A 22309-nucleotide genomic window follows, 5' to 3' on the forward strand; every position below is an offset into this window, starting at 1 on the left:
TCTGTTGATGGCTACATTGCTTGTGTGTGGTGAACCACTTGAAACTTGAAAGGATCAGTTTAATACTTATAATTTCAGGTCTATATATACTGTCACTCACAACTCTTAAGTTGCTTCCGAATTCTGGTTGCAAGGCATTGAATCTTCTGGTACCATCCGAGTAAATCTGGAGTAATATATGCTGGTTCAGACTTGGTTCATAAAAGGAACACTTGAGAGATTAGACATATTCAACAACTGTGGCATTCTGTGCCCTTTCATGCAGACATTTTTGGCTTCATATTTTGATATCGCTGGCACTGCTTTCCTGGTATGTTTGGTTTGTTAGTACACCAGAGGTTTTGGAATTGGTTAACACATTGGATGCAGAGATGTCTTAGTTGGAAGCAGCTCAAAGAACATATTCTCAGGTATTAATAGCCTTGATTTATAGCCTATAAGGGAAACTTTGCTTTGTTAATTTGATTCAGTTTAACTTATTTTACTGAATCTGGGAACTCTTAGGTTTCAGGGGGTGGGATATCAGCCTTCTGGCACATTAGGTGTGTTTTCTCTATCATGAATGATTTTTTTTTTAATGATTTTGTTGTTCTTTACTGTCACCAACGTAGAATCAAGTTTGTTTGTATTTGTGACTCCCTTATTTGTTACAAATTCTGCTTTAGATTCCATTAACACGCAACTTCAATATTTTTGTTTTACTATGTGCCTTGATGGTGGCAATAAAGCATCTTTTATTATGTGGAATTACGTTTGACAATCACTAGTTTTAGTATTTGTGTTAGATGACATGTTGCTGCTTTTTATTGCTTTTATTTATCGGGAAATATTAATGTATTTCTTACTTGAATCCTGGCATTGTGAAGTGAAGATTTCTTCTTATTATGGAAAATGATTATATCATGAACTAGTTCAAGTGTAGCATATCCCCAAATGCATTAACCATGTTGATGCAGCAAAATGCCTATGTTTATATATAATTATGTATGATTTGTCATAAATAGTAATGCATTTATGTGGCTTAGGAATCTCATTAAGAAGAAAATTATATGGTTGCTTATTGAAAAGTAGATTAGTAGCACACATTATGGTTTTGTTGAAAATGTGAATAGAATTTTATTAGGTGTGTATTAGTTGTTGGCGTTCATGTCAAGATTCTGCTTTGTCTATAATCTAGTAGGATTTAGCTGCTAGTATTCTGTTTTGCTGTTTGGGATCACTGTAACCATCTATGGGTCTTAATGTTTGTATGCTTAGTTATTTATTTGGTGAGAAATGTCAGGTATGAAGCTTCAGAATAATGGAAAAAAGCAACTACGATGTCAAAGAATTCCGAGTAGCTAAGATTACTTTGTAGGTAAAAGGTTTCTTTAGGGAGGGATGTCTCTTGAATTTAAAGACCATGACTTTGCTTACATAAAAGTTGCATCGCATTTGTTAATCGTGCAAATGGACAGAGTTGCTCTTGAGTGTCTGAAACGTTTCATGCTAAAGCAGATGTTATTCCTAAAATTGGATCTTCCATTTGCTTCATCGAGTAAACGTTCATGCTAAAATAGATGTTAAGACGATCAATTCACACAGGAAGGAGCTCTTAATGGCTATTGATGTATTTTCTTATTGCAGTTCAGCAGCACTTGGCTACGTCCCTTTACTAGTGCATTTGCTGCTGGTTTTAACTCTGACACCGTAACTGAACTCCAACAATTCGCAGATGATCTCCGTGCTCATTCCTTGAAGTAAGAACTCTAGAAATCCTTTTCATTGAGATACTGTATCACTGTCTGTGTCTGTCTGCCTCCTCTTGAGTCGGCTATTCTTCGCGTTAGCATGGTGCCTACGATTAAGTGGGCTTTGGTTGTGGGTAGGCACTAGTATTCCTGCAGCTGTACGTCTCCTATGGTAAATGCCACCTTTTGCAGTGATTTTGTACTGCCATGTCACTAGAGGTGAGACAGGAAGTTGTTTCATGAGTTTGGTGAGGCCTGGAATGGAAGCAATGAGTGCACAAAAAAAAGGATAAATTAAGCATAAGCTTAGTCTTAGAAAGAGATGAAGATGAAGATGAAGCTGGTCATAGGAAATGAGAACATGGATTATTAGTTCTAGATTTCACCCAAGATTGGTTAAGCTTTTCAATTGATGAGATGATGAAAATAAACAAGTATACCTGGCTTCCAATATTGTCCCGGGAATTTGAACTCTACCATGCTTGACAATTGTTTTCTTCAACGGCTAGAAACAGTCCATTTGGTGGAGAAAAACAACTCTGTTGTTCATCTAATGCAGTGACCATCTTTTGGTAATCTACAACTAGATTCTTTTGTTCAACACTTAATCCGTAATGCTGATGGATATAAACAAGAAACTTTTTTCAATTTGAAATTCATTTCTTCACTTTGCTTATCAAAATAAACAAGAAACTATTAGATAATGAAAATTTTACAAAGTAAATGAATCTAAGTATGTAAAAAATATTAGTCCATAAAAGTGAGAGACAGTGTAGTAGAAAAACAAAGCATATTCATCAAATTTGGATTTCATTTATTTGGTTGGGCAAAAACATTGTTTTTTAACGAAATATTATTAATTTTCTTATGCTATCTTCATATTTAACTTCATTTTATTTTTAATTATTTATTCATTTGTAGCAGAATAAAATGTAAACAGTACCTACATTGTTTTCAGTTCAATTTAGTCCACAATAATATCATCTTGAAATGAGAATTTTATTTTACAATGTTTTTTAACTCAATTATAATTTTAAAGTTTTAACCGTACGTAAAATCTGTGCACACACGCGTGCGCACACACACATATATATATATACAGATGCACGGCATTGATATGCAACACACACACACATATACAAACACACATATACAAATGTACGGCATTAACATGCAACACATATATATATATACACACACGCACGGCATTGACATGCAACTACTAAGGTTAAATCACTTAGGTAGAGTTGACCCAAGTGATAAAGAAAATTTTTTTTTTTTTTTTTTGTGATTCAAATTTGTTAGAATGTTGTGAGAAGATAATTTTTATGAATTTATTAAATTTAGTATAAATAAATCTACTTAAACTGATTCAAAAGAGAATATATTGGAAAAAACCCAACCACCTTTTGTTGCTAAATAAAAAAAAAAAAAACGAAAACAATCAAGTGCTTGAAAATGAATAAAAAAATTAGTAAATTATTAATCCATATTTTTTGTTTATATTTAGGAATGTCCATGGGTAGAGTATAAAGTGAATATAATTTTTTTATTTTAATATTCATATTTTTATTTTATGTTTGTTCCTGTATCCTAACCAACGAATTTTTCAAATCTATTCTCATTTCAATCCTCACAAGTAATGGTTATGAATAATTTTTATACTTATAATTTTTTCAAAAAATAAAAACTAACATAATTTTTTAAATTTTTTTATTTTTATCTTACATATTTATGTAATATTTTTATAAATATATATTAATATATATTAAATAAAAATATATTAGTTATAATTCAAAAATAGTAACTTGTATTATTTAGTTAAAATTTTATTTATTAAATATATATATGTAAGGTATGGTACTGCTATGAGATGGGTATTACATTTTTTTTTTCATCTTTGTACCCCATAAAAAAGCTTAAATCATCCCTATCTTCATTTATATTCGGATGAAAAATTAAAATTTTCATTTAATATAAGTAATATTGATATATCTATTTATATTGATATATTTTATTAAATATTAAAAAAATCAATATGACAGCAACTATCGAAGTGTCGGAGGCCATTACAAAATCCCAAACCTAAGTAGTTGTCGGAGGGATCTTACAAAGTGATGCCTCATGATTCAATCAGGACCCTCAAATTTTCAAATGATTTTAGATGGCCTACCCATTACCTGCATTTGATGGCTACTGATGGCGACCTCACCGAGCCTTCCTTCAACTCGTTGTTGAATCATAGCCGCTTGTTTTGCTTATCCTATGGCATGTTGTTTTGTTAAAGATTAATGTAACCATTCTTTGGTTAAATTAAACCCTTAATCTTAGAATCATATACATCCAAAAATTGTGGTATTTAATGTTTCATTGTCAATAATAATCTCTGTCAATTGGTACTAATCATACGTCCTTAATCATATGTTTGGTAGAAAACTAAAAGAATATAATCGCATGCCTTGTAAATGGTAAATTAAAGGTTGAGTAAGTAAGAATCAAATATTTTATTTGTAAAAATTAATCATTTCGAATGTATAATCTATAATAATTTATTTTATATTATTAAATACGGTATATTTTATCTTAATTTAAAAGATTAAATAATTTATTTATTTTTAAATTTTTTTGACAAAAAAAAATTTTTTATTTTAAAGATTAATTCGATTCCAACTGTAGTAGTTTCTTTTAATGAACATATTTATAAATTTAAATAAATTCTCCTTGTCAATATTCAATATGTCTTAATTCCAAAATAAAATAATCTCTTTTTATTTAAAATTTTCACAGCACCGAATACATATATTGTAATATAATGCAAAAAAATCATCTTATGAGAATACTTTTATCGTAAGAAAAAATTGTATAAAACAATTATATTATATCAGTATATATTTTTTTCATTTAAATCATATCAAGTAATCATATTATTAAAAAAATTAATCATTTATTATGCATTACATCTGATAATTAAATGATGAATATTATAAATAAATTATTCAATAATAAATAATTATTTTTTTTAATAATATAATTATCTGGTATGATTTGAATGGAAAAAATATATACCGACATGAGATAACTATTTCATGCAATCCTTTTTTTATTTGAACATATTATTATAAAGATAAAAATTATGGTAAGTACATTTAAACCTTAATCATATGGAGTAGAGTATAGTGCAATGCAGAATTAATTATATCTCACTTAACGAACAAACTAATAAGAAAAGGACATACAAAGTGACAAAAATTACTATTGGTACATGCCATGGAATCTATCTTTTACCCATTTCATAGTCACAAAAATATGGCTAATAGGTAAATTGAAAAAGACGTTACAATTATAAAAAAATTCTTGATTAAATAATTAAATTCACTTAAGTCATCATATATGAACTCTTTTTTGTTTATATAACATATGCTATAAATTTATACATACAAATATCATAAATTTTAATTATATTGTCAATAATTGTATAATTTATTAATAAAAATATTGAATTCTTAATTTTAATGATGAAAAATTAATTTTTTACGATTTAAAATACCAAAAAAAATTAATATATCAGTTTAATGATATACTCCAAATTATAGCTTGGCAACTTGAGTGCTTAAAAAAATCCCTGATTCTAGTAATTATTTGCTTGGCCAATTTTAATTATATTTGATATGTAAAGTCAACTTGATTTAGTGAATTTTTAACAATAACAAATTAAAATATTACAAGGAAAATAGAAACTATGAGTTCTGGTATAGTTTTTGTTTTTATAATATTTAATTCACAAAGAACTATAGAATCAAATCAGCATCATTCTAAGAATGGTTAAGTAACCAAGTTGCTTTAGACCAAATTATTTTTATGCATAGCCATGCAAATTATCGTATTTTGTAAAGTAAAGTTATATTTGATGCATAATATTATGATATAATAGAATAAGATAATATTATAAATAAAATTAGATTAAATAATATCATTATATTTTATGTTTGATATATGTAAGAATTATAATATGATAATTTATTTATTTGTTAAAATTATACTTTTTAAAAGTTTATATAATTTAAATTATTGATGTAAATTTTAATAATATAATTGAATATATAAATTTAATTTCATAAATTAAAAATAATCCTCTTTACTTTAAGAGGATTGAATAATTCTATATAAAAAATATATTAATATTCTTTACAGTATTTATCATTCTATTTAGATATAAATTAAATATGATATAAAATAATTATTATCTAATCTTACTAATAATTTTATACATTGAACATAATCTAAAGCGACAATCCTCCAAAGCTAAAATGTAATACTAAAAAATTATTCTTCTAATTATACATATATATATATATATATATTCAATGTAGTCTTAGGTTTAATGATGATCAAGATTCAATATTTGAGAGTTTTGTGATGTAGGATTTTTTTTTTAGGTAAAAAAATTTATATTAGTGGAAGTAAAGCAAGTTACTGACAAAAACAAATTTCCTCCAAAGGTTACACTTTGGGGTGTGAATTTTTTTTTAATTTTTTGACAACAAATATGAGAAAGAAAAAAGAAGAAACAAATACAAGAAAAAAAGTGAGAAAACAAAGAATCTCATGGTCCTACCAGAAGTTAGAATGTGGCCTTGGGATTCTTGATGTTGCTTTATAGTGACAAAAAATAAAAGCATGTGAGCTATGAATTTAATTTTTCAATTCATATTCCTTTACTTTGAGATTCTTTTAATTTATTTTTTTATTTTTTATTTATTTTTCAATCATTCAATAATAATCCCAAAGAGTGGAGTTGTTTAATTTTTTGGATGCATTTGCCTTGGGTTTCTCATGCTTTTATCATGATGTATAAGTTAAGGCCTTTAAAAATATGCTATATAATGATTTATAACACAGTTAAGGCTTAAAATTTAAAAAAAAAAAAAATTTAAAAGTAAAAATTACAAAGCTTACTTGATTATACTCTTCATTCCCTTTATTTGTGCTGCTTATTTTTCTTTCTTTTCAATCACCTATTACACTTTCATTGTTCATATTTAAACTTAAAACTATAGGGTTCTTTGAAAATTCTACATCACCTTATATATTAGATAATTAATTAATCACTTAATCTATAATTTGAAATGTTTAATCAAGTAGTGAAAATGAAAGATTTAAATGTTTAAAGTAGTTTGCATTTGATAACAAAATCTTATAATAATGCCTAAAGTATAATAAAATGGCTTTTTATTTAAATATACCATCAAAATTAAAAAAAAAATGAAATTAAGCTTTTGATTTTTTATTGCGTGTAAATAAAATTATAAAATTTTTAGTAATTATAATAAAAATATTTTAAAATGAATAAAAAATGATACAATTCAAATAACATAAAAACTAACATTTGTTTTATGATATTGTTGACAAATATGTGACAAGTCATAATTAGTCTTTTGTTATTTCAATTAAATTTTTTATTAAACAACTTAATTTATAAAAGAATGTAAAATTTGTTTAAATTGGACCTTTTCATTAATTTTAAAAGTTTGTGATTATAATTATGAAAAATAAAAAATTATTTTATCTACTCATAATAAAAGATGAAGAACTTAAATATTTGAGAATTCCATTTTTTTACTAAAATTTGAGAATATATTTAAAAATTAAGCCAAATAAAAGCATAACAAACATAACATTCACCAAATCAATATATTAGGAAATACTAATATTATTTTATAAGAAATTATTTGATATATTAATAAAAGAGCTTTTTAATTTTATAAGTGAGATTAATATAATAACACATATTTTATTTTAAAATAAATTTAAAAAATATGTATTATCTTATTAACTTTGCTATAAACGTTAAAAATTTAAACTACAATTTATTTGATAATTTTTTCTTTTATAAAGTGTTGGCAAAGTAATGAAATTGGCATTCAACAAAATGGGCGGGGACAAGTGTCAGAGGGTGAGTGGATCAAAGCACGCCAAAAAAGTTGAGGGCAATATGGTAAACTCAAAGAAAATAAAAGGGAAAATTATTTTTTATTGTTGATAAAACGGGGCAGTGCTTGAACCGCACGATACGTCCATTTTCCGCCTTTCCCTTTCAGTCTCATTTCCTAAACTTCTATTTTAAAAGAACCGTTAAAAATTTAGACAGTTGACCACACCTTAATCATTTTTGAAATGACCCAAATACCCCATCCCCTCTTTCAATCAATCACCCTTCCCTGGTTTATGGACAACTATATCCTTCATCGGTCCTCACTTAGAGAAGGTGTTACGCTTGTAAATTATGAGTTTTAGGTTGAAAGTGTGAATCCGATACAGTTGATATCAGATCCGAACTAACTGATAAAAAATTATAATGTAACGAAGACATTGTGTAATTGAATGAAAAAAAAATGATATCAGATTTATAAATCATAAGTCTTCCTTTATATATCTTTTGGGTTGAGAATGTAAATTCGTGACAACATATAAATTTATATTTTAAATTATTATTGTTATGAATTTATAATTTAACTTAATTTATTTATAAATTTATTTTTTAAAAATAATATTTAATATATTTAAAAGTAAAATTTTAATACTTTAATTTTTATTTTATCGTCATATTACAATATTATTTTTGTAATTTTTTTTAAGAGATCATTTTGTATAGTTGTCTTTATACTTGATAAATAAGTTTTTGAATATTATGGATGGTAGGTGGATTGTTTCTAAATTAAAGAAATTATGAGTACAAGAAAATTAAAATTCATGACCTCTATTTATCAAGTTCTACCAATAATTTTTTTTTTTAGCCAAGAACATAAGTTACTTTTGTTTGCAATATAAAAAAAATCTAGCTACCAAATTAAATAAATCTAAAACAATGCAATTAAAAGTAATAGTACCTAAGATTTTGAACACTTGTGCTTATTATCATGTTTTTAGTGATATAAGAAAAAAATTGTATGTGTTGTATTTATCTGAAATGCTGTTGAATGTATTATGCATACAAAAAATTAAATAATTTTAATAAATTGTATTTAACATTAATAAAGCTTATATGTAATTTCATATTTTTTTGTAAAATCTTCAATGACAATAAATATTGTATTTAAAATTAAATATTTGGGAAAATAAAATTGATATACAATCTGTAATAAGTAATTAAATTTAAATAATGGGTTTTTATTTATTCAAGTAATATAATAAGAAAAATTTAAAAATGTAATATAATCTAATTATTAAAAAATAAAGTTCAAATATTGTTAAAGAAAAGAATAAGAAATTCAAATATTGAAGCGCTAAAACTTAAAGGAGAAAATTGTAATTTCAAATGACAAATAATAAGCCCTTTTTTGTAAATAGACATCAGTAACGAAGCACAAAATACACGGAAACAACAAAAAGCTTTGTCCGAAAAAACTCATAATCTCTTTCTCAAGCCATGTCTGTGTCTCGCTCTACTGTATCTGTTTGGACAGAGAGAGCAGTGAAGAAAGAGAAAGCAAAGTCAATAGCCCTTAGAAAAAGAGAAGAAGAGATTGCCATTTGAGAAATGAGTAAAGCAAAAACCATCTTGTCATTTTGGGGTTTTCTTCAAACTTAAAACAATAAAATAGAATAAAAAATCCCCATAAAGTTAACTTCTTTAACTTGCTCAAGTAAAACTACAACAAAAAAGAAAGAAAAAAACCCAAATGCAGATACCCATTTGAGAGTTGATTCTCAGGATCCGATTCCCTATTTCAAGATCTCACCCTTTTTTTCTTCTTTGAGGTAACTCTTTGATTCTCAAACGATCCAACACTCCCATTTTCACTTCAAATATAGTTCAGTTCTTTCTCGAGGTTTTTTTTAGCATGCAATTTGTTTGCATTTTATGTTTTGATTAAATGGGTGGTTTTAATTTTGTTTTTTTTGTGCCTGCATTTTCATTTTGTTTATCTTGGGTTATGTGGACATGGTTTAGTTTATTTTAGCACTTGAAGTTGTTTCTTTTGGGTGGAACCAGATCTGGGTTGTATCTGATTTATCTATGAAGAATGGATATCTATGTTCGTGCCAATAGTTTATCTTTCCATGTGCATTTTTTGTTTTTCATCTGAGTTTTTAGATTGAGATCCATCCATTGTTTATTTTTGGTTAGTGTTAGGGGTCTAAAATTAGTATTTTTTTTCTTGCAGTTTTTGGGATTTCTAATCATCTTTATTCCAACTTTGTTATTGGTAGAATGTCGTTTTTAATTTAAATTGTGAATTATTAAGGTATTGGTTTCATTGTTGATTTGCACATTTAGGGTTAATAAGTTAAAATTTTAGTTGTAAGTGAAAGTTATTAGCTAATATAATCTTATTTGGGGTATTTTTTTTTTTTTAGTTTGTTATTCATTTATATCGATTTTCGATGTTTTTTACTCCAGAATCTGCATTGTTGCTTTGAGGTCATATGATTTGAAGTTATGCTGATTATGACACCAGACAGTGGCTTCTTGTTGTCTGAAGAAGTATATTTGCGTTGTGAAGTGTTAGACTAGAGAATTTTGAAAATATCATAGAGAGAAGATGAAATCCGACACACTTCTTGATTATGCTGTGTTCCAGTTGTCACCAAAGCGCTCTCGGTGAGGATATCATTCTATGACTTTTTCTATTGCTCCTAATTTTCTTTCTATTTATAACCATTGCTATTTTTCCCTACGGACAGATGTGAATTGTTTGTTTCCAGCAATGGAAACACAGAAAAGCTTGCTTCTGGGTTAGTAAAGCCATTTGTTTCTCATTTAAAGGTGGCAGAAGAACAGGTTACACTGTCACTTCAATCAATTAAGCTTGAAGTTGAAAAGTGTAAAAATGCCGAGACTTGGTTCACAAAAGGAACGCTTGAGAGGTTAGACACATGCAAAAACTGTGGCATTGCTTGCTGTTTCATGTGGGGATTCGGCTTCATATTTTGATATGATTGGCACTTGTTTCCAGGTTTGTGCGGTTTGTTAGTACACCAGAGGTTTTGGAATTGGTGAACACATTTGACGCAGAGATGTCTGAGTTGGAAGCAGCACGGAGAATATATTCTCAGGTATTAATGGCCTTCATCTGTAGCCTTTAGGGGAAGCTTTTCTTTTTGATATGATGCAGTTTTACTTTACAATTATACTGAATCTGGGAACCCTTCTGTTTCAGGGGGTGGCAGATCGGCCTTCTGGTGCATTAGGTGTGTTTTTTTATTTTCTATGATGAATGGGACTTTTAATGATTCTGTTTTTTCTTTTCTGTATCCAACATAGAATCAAGTTTGTTTGTATTTGTAAGTCCCTTATATGTTGCAAATTCTGCTCTAGATTCCGGAAATAAGAAGTATGCAACTTCAATTTTATTTTGTTACGAGCCTTGATGGAGGCAATGAAGTATTGTTTATCCTGTGGAATAAAGTTCGACAATCACTGGTTTTAGCATTTGTGATTGCTGACATATTACTGCTTGTTTTTGCTTTTATTTATCAGAAAATATTAATATATTTCTTACTTGGATCCCGGAAGATATTTTGAAGTTATATTGTGAAGTGAATTATGTAAAGTTACTATATCGTGAACTAGTTTAAAGTGTAGCTTATCACCAAATGCATTAACTATGAGGATACAGCAAAATGCCTGTGTTTATATATCTAAATAATATCTATCACATTCATTTATGTCGTAATTAGTAATGCATTTAAGTGGTTTAGGAATTTCATTAGGAAGAAAAGTATATGGTTGCGTAAAAAAAGTAGAATACATTTATGGTTTTGTTGAAGATGTGAATATTACTTTTTTAAGGCGCATATTTATGGAAATATGCATTAAAATGTTAATAATTTAAAACTGAGATTAGCTACAGCCTAGATATGAATATGTTATAAATGTTGTTGTACCATGAGATACATTCATGAAATGTGGTCGTTCTTTTGCATAGACTTTCTTGGAGTTTCTTTTACCTGATCAATACATTATATCCTTGTTGGAAAAATTATTTTTTGTGTTTGAGTCTCATATTATTGAAAAATATTATAGAAGGAAAAATTAAAAAAGAAAACATATTTTATTAGCGTTACAGGTCCCTATTTCTCAATGTTGATATGTACATAATGATGAATACTCATAACAGTACTTATGTTTGATGTGATTTTTAATGAAAAGAAATAATGATGTGCTTTATTAACTCTTAAGCATTTGTGTAAATTATTTGTTACTGCCTTCAAATTGAGAAAAAAATGTGGAAAAAAGAATAATAAACTAGAAGCAGGGATTTTCTCAAAAAAGAAGGAAAAAAAAAGAAAAGAAACAGTATTGTAGAAAAAGCCAAAGCTATCCTGATGCTTCTTTCTCCCTGTGCCTATTCCAAGGTAGAAATGGCTAGTTTTAGTTTAATTTTAGTTCATTTAGAAAGCTTAGAGAAGACTGATTGGATTTTAGTTGGTTCTTGATTTTTCCACCATCTAGCATTGCATTAGTTGTCAGTGGTCATGTCAAAATTCTGCTTACCTTTAATATAGTGGGATTGTAGCTGCCAAGTCTTCTGTTTTGCTGTTTGTGACTACTGTAACCATCATTGGGTGTTAATATTTGTATGTTTAGTTATTTATTTGGTTAGAAATATAAGGTATGAAGCGTGAGAACAATTAAAAAACCAACTGGGTTTTGAAAGAATTCCTTTTAGCTAAGATCAAGTTATAGGTGAAAGGTTTATTTAGAGAGGGATGTCTCCTGAATTTAAAGACCATGACTATGCTACATAACAGTTGCATTGCTTCTTCAACTTATGTTAATTTTAGCTGATTTGATGGCACATAATAGGTTTTTTTAGAGCTTGTGATATAAAGCGCCTTTGCCTAGCTAGTCTGGCTTCATTGTGAAGTAAGTGGACTATTATTTTGTATAAGAACAGTATGGTACTAAAAGCGCATACACGTTAGATGCCTTGGTTATGAGAGTTGTTGCTTGCATGCTGCAATTATGAGTCAGCTTATTATGGCTATTTGCTCAGTCTTAGGTGACTTTGTGTATGCAATTACAATTATTTTTTGGCAAGGTGAAATCAATAGCATAATTGGTTTAAGGAACGTATAGGGAGTAGCATAATTGGTTTAAGGAGCATATAGGGAGTTTTAGCTGTTGAATTGCCTAATCTTCAAGTGGTCTGTCGACATCCTTTATGTTTTTGTTTGAAATCTTTAGAAATGTAATTAAGGGGTCATGCTATTTTGTCTTTAGTGATTGATGGATAGGCTTCTCTTTTCTTCTAATTTTCATATTTTATAATGGACATTGCTTCTACAGAAGTTACAGAATTCATTTAATGAGTTATTGGTTTTCTTTTGGGTGATGTAGGAGCCTTCTAATATAGTTTGTTCTCAGTTGGTATAGTGTTGGCTTTGTTAGCTTTACAAGTTGTTTTGGTTTTGTCTCATGTTTCTGCACTTGAGATGATACTTTACAATTCACCTTGATTTAAATTATTATGGATGTTTCTGATACTTTCCATTAATCAGACACTTGATCTTGTGTTTGCTCTTACATTTGTCTATTTAAGGCGCCTATAAAAAGTAATTGAATTAGCGTTTCTGTTTTTTATACAACTGTTAACCATCATTCTTTTAGAGCTTGGTTGAGATGGGCGGTATTTGGGTTAAATCTCAAGTCTATAGTCTTGTTTGAGGAGTTTGTATCCCTGTTGCAAGTCATTGTTGAAAACTGACGGAGTTTTTGGATAATTTGTGATAGGTGGGGATGGTACTGGAATGACGGCAGCTGCTGATGCAACAAAGTAACTCTGTTTCCATTTTTAGCTTTTACATACCTGTGATGGTATAATTTGTTTGGTTAAATTGTGATCAATTTAAACTTGTGGATAACTGTGACATCAAGTACTCTTGCACGAACATGTTTTTGAAACTGTTAAGTTGATATCTGTTGAAACTTTATACCTCTAGACATTTTCCATGCTTTAGGCATGGTAGGGATTGTCAGTGAAGTTAATGATCAAAGATGGGCCCTCTGAAGATTGATGCATAATGACATGTTCAGGAATACAAAGCTGGCGTGCCTTTTCTGTTATTAGGAAGTTTGGAGTTGTCTTTGTAGAACTGCAGATAAACTATTGAAAAGATTAAGTTTCACTCTTCAGATGTGACCCGGTTGAGTAAAGCTTTGCTTAGGAAATATTGGTTTTAGCCATGCAGAAAATGGACAGTTAAAGAATATTGTCTGAGTTATTGCATCCAATAATCGTGGAAATAGACTGAAAGTTACTCTGAGTGTCTGTAAAGTTTCATACTAAAGCAGCTGTTATTGCTAAAATTGGATCTTCCATTTGCTTCACCAACTATGCTTTCTAATTTGATTGTTGTATGTCCAATTTACACAGGAAGGAGCTTTTAAGGGCTATTGATGTACGTCTTACTGCAGTCCAGCAGGACTTGGTGACAGCTTTTGCTCGTGCATCTGCTGCTGCTTTTAACCCTGACACTGTGTCTGAACTCCAACAATTTGCAGATCGGTTTGGTGCTCATCGCCTGAAGTAAGAACTCTATAAATCCTTTTCCATGAGATAATGTGACTCTCTGTCTGTTTGTCTGCCTCTTGAGTTGGCTATTCTTCATGTTAGTATGGTTGCCTATGTAAGTGGGTTTTGGTTAGGGTCAGACACTGGTTTCTCTAAAGCTGTATGTCTCTTATGGTAAACGCCACTTTTTGCAGTGATTTTGTACTGCATATTAAAGGTGAGATGGGAAGTTGTTTCTCGATTTTGGTTGAGCCTGGTATGAGAACAATGTGAGATGGGACAATGTTTCTTTTGGTTTGCTCTCGGCTTTCTTTGTTTTATCTTCAGGCTTTTGGTAAGTAAGAAGGAAAGTAGATGGAAAATTGTCCTATCTAATGGCTAGCATAAAATATAAGCTAGGCAATGGACAAACCTATCCATTAGATCAAACAATTTTGCGACTACCTCTCTTCATTTCCTTCGAAACATAGTGTAAAGGATTTGATGGTGTTCATCCATATTCCAATTAAGTGTAGAAATTGCACAAGGCACGAGCCCTTCCTCTGAGGACCAAAAAGGAGGGAAAAAAGCAATTTAAGGCAGAAGTAAATGTTGGTTCAAGGTTTTCTTCTATTAAACCATTTCACTACTCAATCTAAGTTGATATGTGTGTTTAGCAACAACCATGTCTGACATGGTAGATTCAATCTCTAAGATTTTTTTTTTTTTATAATTTTTTATTTTGGAGAGTCAAAAGTTGTAACCATACCATTTCGGGTGTTCAATAGGGTTTTTTTCTGGGTCATAGGTTTTCAATAAATATTTGACAACTAATGTTAGGATTAATAGAAGAGCTATAACTGACATAGGTCTTTATAAATGATTTTTTTTCCTTTTAAAGCATATATATTTTAAAACCATGTTTCATGGCAACATGGTTTTACTGTCCTTGTGGGGCTAGCTCAGCTACTAATCAGACATGTCAAGCTGTTTTGAGTTATAATCATTATTAGTAGGTTGGAGGTCTAAAAGTTGCCTGAAATCGTACTTAGTTAAAACATCATCTAACTGCTATGCTACTTTGAAAATGAAGTCTTACCATGTGCTTAGTAGCAGGCAACCTTCAGTGAATTTAGATGTCCTAAAATGACATCCCTTTGGTATATTTTTGTTCTATTTGATTTTCATCAACTGATCTAAATAGCCTGCTGCTCCATGTAGGTCTAATAAAAAATGATTGTCTTCCATTCCATTTGTTGGGCATGGAAGGTCCCTATGGTAGTAATGTTTATTACCAACAGATCCCAATGATTTCAGCTGTTGACAGTTAGAAAACTCGCCAAAATTATTTTTTTTCTTTTTGTTTTCTTCTGAATATTTGGTTCTGAGAGCATTCAGTTCCCCCTCAAAGTCGATTATTTTATGATGAGGTAAAGAACGGAAAATGTTCAAATTGTTAATAGGCAGCAAGCAGCAAGTAGATCTGAGGAATTCCCTCATAATTGTGGACGGTACTTTCATATTGGGACCCTTATGGTAACAAAGGGCAGGTCAAGTTTGCCTTGATATCATCACATGCTGCCTGATATTTGGCTATAATGTTTTGAAATTAAGTTTGTCAAATTGTCCTTACTGTTAAGGACAAGGTGGGTATCATAAATTAGTGAGATATGGCCTAATTCCCTCCACTTTGGAGGTAATTTAAATTAAAAAAAAATCCAGATCATTTGTGGATAATTTAGATTATAACTTACTGGTATGGCTGTTTCAGATTCCAACATGTTTGTACTTCTCATCTTTACTTTTCTATCAGTATTTTTTTTATTATTATTATTAAGAAAATGCTACTAATAATTATTCTCATGCGAGTTTTTAATACTTTTGCAGTGAGGCTTGCACCAAATTCATATCACTATGCCAGAGAAGGCCAGAACTGGTTAGCCGGTGGAAACCAGGTGTTGATGATCAAGTGGTCAGAGCCTCATGGGGATCTGACATGTCAATTGATGACCCCAATGAAGACCACATTGGGTCCAATGTTAACAGCAGGCCCTGCCAAACTTCCCAAAATAAACACCAAGAACAACTACAACCAAGCACTATGCAGACCCAGCACCATATAGACCAATCAAAGCCAGCCACATCTCAACAACCAAAGCCCTCAAGTACTACACAGCTACGTTCTCAAAATGAAAACAAGGAAGAAGAGAAGAAAGAGGAGGGGGTGACTGAGTCATCACCTAGCCAAATTAGTCAACCTACTAGGCGGCTTAGTGTGCAGGACAGGATCAATCTCTTTGAGAACAAACAGAAGGAGAGCTCAAGCTCTGGAGCCAAACCCATTACTATTGGAAAATCTGTAGAACTGAGAAGACTTTCATCTGATGTATCATCTGCGCCGGCAATTGAAAAAGCTGTGTTAAGAAGATGGAGCGGTGCAAGTGACATGAGCATTGACTTGGGTAATGACAAGAAGGATGGTAATACAGATAGCCCCTTGTGCACACCCTCCTCCTCATCTTCTGCGTCTCAAGGTAAAAGCAATGTGTTTCAAGGTTTATCCGAGGATAAAGAACAAAAAGATGAGAAGGGTTTGAGTGACAAGGTAAGTTTAGTTAAAGTTGAACCTAAGAGTGGTCCTGGTGGAGCTGCTGATGATACGTCAAATCAGGGAGAAGTGCAAGCACAGGTTGGTAATCTTTTGGGGATAGAAGAGGATGTTGGGTTGAAGGGGCGAATGAATTGGAAGGATCAATTGGGATCACAGAACTGCCAATATCAGTCTTTTACAGGTAAGTCAGAACAGGTTGAGATGGGCGATCAAGGGGCTTCTCAGGAGAAGGTTAACGGTTCCTTAACAGGAGAGAGGGGAGGTTCAGAGGTGCAGTCTCGAGTTTTTCCTGATAGAGCTGTGATTGTGGGGGTTAAAAATCAGCCCACTTCTCAGTTGCAGGTTGGAGTTTTTGCAGATGCAGTGGGGGATGCCACACCTGAGGGTGAATTAAAGAATAGAGTGGAGGCTCAAGGCAAAGACCAATTGGTAACACGATTGCATCTTAGGGCTCAAGGACACTCCAGAACGTTATCAGGGCAGTTTGAAGGTCGTATGGGACTAAAAACTAAGGAGGCTCAGTATAAAGGCAGTGAAGGTGAGCAGTTCACTCAGCCACAGGTGAGCTCTTTTACTGGGGGGGTTGAGGAAGTGGGAAAGAAAGACTTATCTTCATCTGAGAAGCAAATAGGGAAAGTCGAAGATTCTGGAGTCCCTAAAATGAAGTTTAAGAAACAGATTCCAGTAGGTTCTGAACAAAGCAAGAAGTCACAGGGTAGGAGGGATGATGAAGGTGGTTCTGTTTATGCAAGTAACAAGTCTCTTATTGGTAAAAAGGCTCCTGAGAGTGAAGAGAGTTTAAGTGCCCCAATGATGCCAGTAGATCAAACTCAGAGGATAAGGCAGTCAAGGGGAAACCAGGAGCTGAATGATGAGTTAAAAATGAAGGCAAACGAACTTGAAAAGCTTTTTGCTGAGCACAAACTTCGGGTTCCTGGTGATCAATTCAGTTCTGCAAGAAGAAGCAAGCCTGCTGATGTGCACATCGAACAGGAAGCAAGCTCACTATACAAGAAACCAGCGGTAGTAGATTTATCTCCTGCACAGATGCCTGACAAAAACTCATTTTCTGAACCAATGGGGAGTTTGAGTAATATGGCTAAATTTTGTACCCCTCCAACAAAGATGGTAGATAACCAGGACTATGTTGATAGTTTGAGGCGGAATTTCTCTGCCATCAGCTTTTCAGATGATTCTAGAGGAAAATTTTATGAGAGGTACATGCAAAAGAGAGATGCAAAGCTGAGGGAAGAAGGGGGTTCTAAAAGGGCTGAGAAGGAAGCCAAATTGAAGGCTATGCAGGATATCCTTGAGCAAAGTAGAGCTGAGATGAAGGCCAAATTTTCTGGTTCTGCTGATAGACAGGATTCCTTATCTATTGCTCGTCAACAAGCAGAGAAAGTGAGGTCATTCAATTTTCGATCACGGAGGGAGCAGGTATCTCCTATTGCAGTTATGTTTTTGGGAAATAAATGCTACAATTCATTACTGGTAGAATTAGGCCTTCATTTTTAAGTTCCGGGAATCTCAAAAACTTGTGATTGAATTATTTATTACTAATTTTTATAATGTTATGCATTTGGCAGCATCCAATGAGTTCAATTCAGAGTGAAGAAGATGATCTTTCTGATTTTCCAAAGCAGAAGTACTATGGACAGGATAGATCATATAATGAGGAATCTTTCGTCGATGGTTCTTCTAGGAGCTCCAACACTAAGAAGCTTTTGCCAAATAGAAATGTGTCTTTATCCACTCCTCGCACCACAGCAGCTGCAGTTCCCCGCTCAGCAGTCAAAGTTTCGAATCCTAGTTCTGGAAGGCGAAGAGTGCAATCTGAAAATCCTCTTGCACAATCTGTTCCCAACTTCTCTGACCTCAGAAAAGAAAATACAAAGCCCTTTTCTGCCGCTGGCAAGGTGGCCTGCCGTTCCCAGGTAAGAAACTATGCTCGGAGCAAGAGCACCAATGAAGAGATTGCTCTTGGTAAGGATGAACAGCCTCGATGGTGTCAGTCCCTTAGGAAGAGCTCTGCTTGTCCTGCAGAATTTTCAGATTTATCTGCCTTGAACTCTGATGGCATTGTTTTGACACCTTTGAAATTTGATAAAGAGCAGATGGAACAGAGCTACAATGAGAAATTTGTGAAGAATGTGGAAGCAGAGCCTTTCCTCAGGAAACGAAATGGTAAAGGTCCTGGTGCTGGAGTAAATATTGTAAAGTTCAAAGCATTGGAGGCATCTGAGACTCCAAAAGATAAAGAGTCCGATGAGCTAGCATTTGAAGCAGATGATCCCATGGATATGGCTAAAGAAGATGAAATGGATGAGCTTGAAACAACGGCAGTTGATGATTCTGCTAACTTCAAAAATGGAAGATCAAAACTGAGCCAGGAATCTGACAAGTTGGATAATTCTGGATCAGAGAATGGTGATTCCTTGAGGTCTCCTTCTCAGGTTGACCCCGCATCAGTTGCTGAGCTGCCTGCTGCAGTGCCCACTACATTCCATACTGCAGTATCCCTGCAGGATTCACCAGGAGAAAGTCCTGTGTCATGGAACTCACGCATGCATCATCCATATTCTTATCCTCATGAGAATTCAGATATTGATGTGTCCATGGATTCCCCCATTGGGAGCCCTGCATCTTGGAATTCTCACTCACTTGCTCTAACAGAGGTGGATGCTGCTCGAATGAGGAAGAAATGGGGAAGTGCTCAGAAACCTTTTCTTGTTGCTAATGCAACCCATAATCAGTCACGTAGGGATGTAGCAAAAGGGTTCAAAAGGTTGTTGAAATTTGGACGGAAAAGCCGTGGGGCAGACAGTTTGGTGGACTGGATCTCTGCTACAACTTCTGAAGGAGATGATGACACAGAGGATGGCAGAGATCCTGCCAATCGATCATCAGAAGACTTGAGGAAGTCAAGAATGGGATTTTCACAAGGTCACCCTTCTGATGATGGCTTCAATGAAGGCGAGTTTTTCAATGATCAGGGTAACTCCTATTTTTCCTTATATGTTAATTACCTTGTTCTTACTTGCTTAGAATGTTCGTTGACTATATTTTTTCCTTATCTGTTAATTCTTTTGAATATTCATTGATTGCATTCATGGTTCAATATTATTGTTCTAATAAAAAATTGTTCCTGACTTTCTACTTTCACTGAATATCTTCCCCTTCTTGTAGAGTTATAGGACATGCTTTTATGCTCTCTTCAACTATGGAAAAGTGTCTTGTTGATGAACACACATGTTGAACGGTTTAAGCTTATGAGAGTTTATTATAGAAGTTACTTTTTAAAACTGAGTTGGATTAAAACCAGTTTCAAGGTGTTTATTTCAGTCCTTACGGGGTCCATTTTCCAGTCATTAAGGAAAAGAAAAACCTATTTGCTTAAAGGATAGACCCTTGAATATTTTCTCCTGCTGTAGTTAGAATAAGAAACCTTAATGCCTATTGGTTGATTGCTAACTTATGTCAGTCAAGAAGGTTGTAATTGTTTTTAAGGAGAAAGTCACCTGGACACGAGAGGGAAAGGATAGTTTAAAAGTGGGCCTACTTCATGGAAACAAACTTAAGTGTACAGTTTTCAATGTTTATGATACATACATGCTAATATTTAAATTTATTTTTGCCTTGCTAATTTAACTTGATAATGCATGTTTCTTTTCTTTGTTGCAATTTCTTCCATTTCTTTTGTTGTATATGTGAACCTGATTTTAATATAGAGTCATCAATGGTCCCTTGCAGTTCAATCCTTACAAACTTCTATTCCAGCACCACCAGCAAACTTCAAATTAAGGGAAGATCATATGTCAGGAAGCTCCATAAAAGGTGACACCTTATTAATGTTAATCTAGTTATCTGACGCTTCTCTTTCTTGGAACTAATTTATGAAGGCATTATATTGAACAAGTGCTATCCTTTCGTAGATTGTTGTTAGAAACCTATCCCTTTCATGACCAAGTCTGGCTCTATTTGATGTCAAAGGACTTCCCTTGAAAGCAATAACTGCATCTTGAACCAAAATAGCATACTACATGAAAATTGCCTTTGTGGAATCCCAGTCTTTTCATTGAATTTTCATGTAACCTTTAGTTGCTATCCTATTCTTGCCTTAGAAAAACTGTAACCTAAAGCACATATGCAATGAAGCTAACGCCATTGCTAATTATTTGAAAACTTCTTTTGAGCAATATTTAAGGACTTCAGTACCATTGGACTAAGCCTCTACTAACATATTGGAGATTATGCATATTCAGAAGGAACTTTTAGTTTGTTCTTGTGTTGATTTCATGGTCTTTATTTGTAATGTTATACTTAAATCGGAATAATTTTTGCAGCACCACGATCATTCTTTTCACTTTCATCATTTCGAAGCAAGGGTAGCGACTCCAAGCCTAGATAAATTTCTTCTTGAGGAAATTCCAGGACAAGTGCTGGGAATCATCTTAAACAGTAGTTTAAAGGAACGTGTATAAGATACAGATGCTTGAGGTAGGCACTATACAGTGAACACTATCACATCTACAATGGGACTTGTAAATCTTCATGGAGTCATGAGGCCCTCATGATCTAGTGAGTAATTTTCTATAGTTGTGTCCTAGATATGTTGTATATTGCATTGAAGAAGAAATCGCCGATTGGCATAAAGTCAGTGTGATTTTGGTAGTTCAGAGGCATTCTTTTTGTCCTTTCATTTGCTCTTGCCATGTGATGTATATCAAATTGAACGCTTTGTTAAAACCAGAGTTATTGACAATGCGGAGTAAAAATAAACTACTTTTCATCCTAGTAGCAGTATGTATTATTCCTTTCTGGGTGATGAAATTCCCTTATCCTCTTTGCTTCTGCTACTATATATTTTTGGCCACATGCTCCTTGTGATCATTATTATCTACACCAAGGTTCATATGACTTACAGGTTACATCAATCCCACATTGATGGGACATTTTGTCTTGTTAAAGGTGCAGTTACTTTTAGAGCGATGTGATTTGCACTCCGATCTTTTTCTTTTCACGCTTATTTTCTCTCCTTCTAACTGAAAATTTAAAAATTTTAAACTCTAAAAAAATATAAAAATCAAGGTAAATTATTTTTTTTGTTTAATTTTATAAAATTTTATGTTAAAACATTTGGATGTGATCCAAAATTTTTTAAAATGAGTTTTTGAAAGTTTTTAAAAGTTTATCAGAATAGATTTCAAGAAAAATTTTCAAAAATAAATGAACGAAATGAATTGTGAAAAATAAAAAAATAAATAATTAATAAATATTTAAATAATTTTATTAAAAATTAAAATTTTGGAGGAGGGCGACTGTTTACACTTCAATACTATTAACATCAATTTTTTTTTCATACCTTAAATTAAAATATTAATTTATTAAAAAATCCAACCACTCCACACCTCCTCTCTTCTTTTTCACCAAAAACCTTAAAATATTTTAGGGATTAAGCTCCAAATCAAGAT

The 22309-nt window shown here is 32.0% G+C and overlaps 1 protein-coding gene across 1 annotated transcript; it reads left to right on the forward strand.

Annotated features, from left to right (window-relative positions):
- Positions 1-9123: 9123 nt before the first annotated feature.
- Positions 9124-21632, forward strand: LOC111280356 (uncharacterized). Its single transcript, XM_022867653.2, has 11 exons — positions 9124-9488; positions 10132-10332; positions 10416-10598; positions 10688-10787; positions 10892-10922; positions 13468-13510; positions 14111-14263; positions 16115-18275; positions 18425-19832; positions 20589-20672; positions 21182-21632. Exons 2-11 carry the CDS (start codon positions 10274-10276, stop codon positions 21244-21246), a joined length of 4287 nt encoding a protein of 1428 aa, XP_022723388.2. The 5' UTR covers positions 9124-9488; positions 10132-10273; the 3' UTR covers positions 21247-21632.
- Positions 21633-22309: the final 677 nt, after the last annotated feature.

Source organism: Durio zibethinus, chromosome 28 (genome assembly GCF_047325235.1).
Source record: "Durio zibethinus cultivar Kanyao isolate XHJ-2024 chromosome 28, ASM4732523v1, whole genome shotgun sequence".
Taxonomy (NCBI): Eukaryota; Viridiplantae; Streptophyta; class Magnoliopsida; order Malvales; family Malvaceae; genus Durio; species Durio zibethinus.

Coding starts and splice junctions, on each gene's coding strand:
- LOC111280356 (XM_022867653.2), top strand. CDS start 10,274: ATGAAATCCGACACACTTCTTGATTATGCTGTGTTCCAGTTGTCACCA. Junction 19,833..20,588: donor CGAGTTTTTCAATGATCAGG/GTAACTCCTATT, acceptor GGTCCCTTGCAG/TTCAATCCTTACAAACTTCT. Junction 20,673..21,181: donor GTCAGGAAGCTCCATAAAAG/GTGACACCTTAT, acceptor TAATTTTTGCAG/CACCACGATCATTCTTTTCA.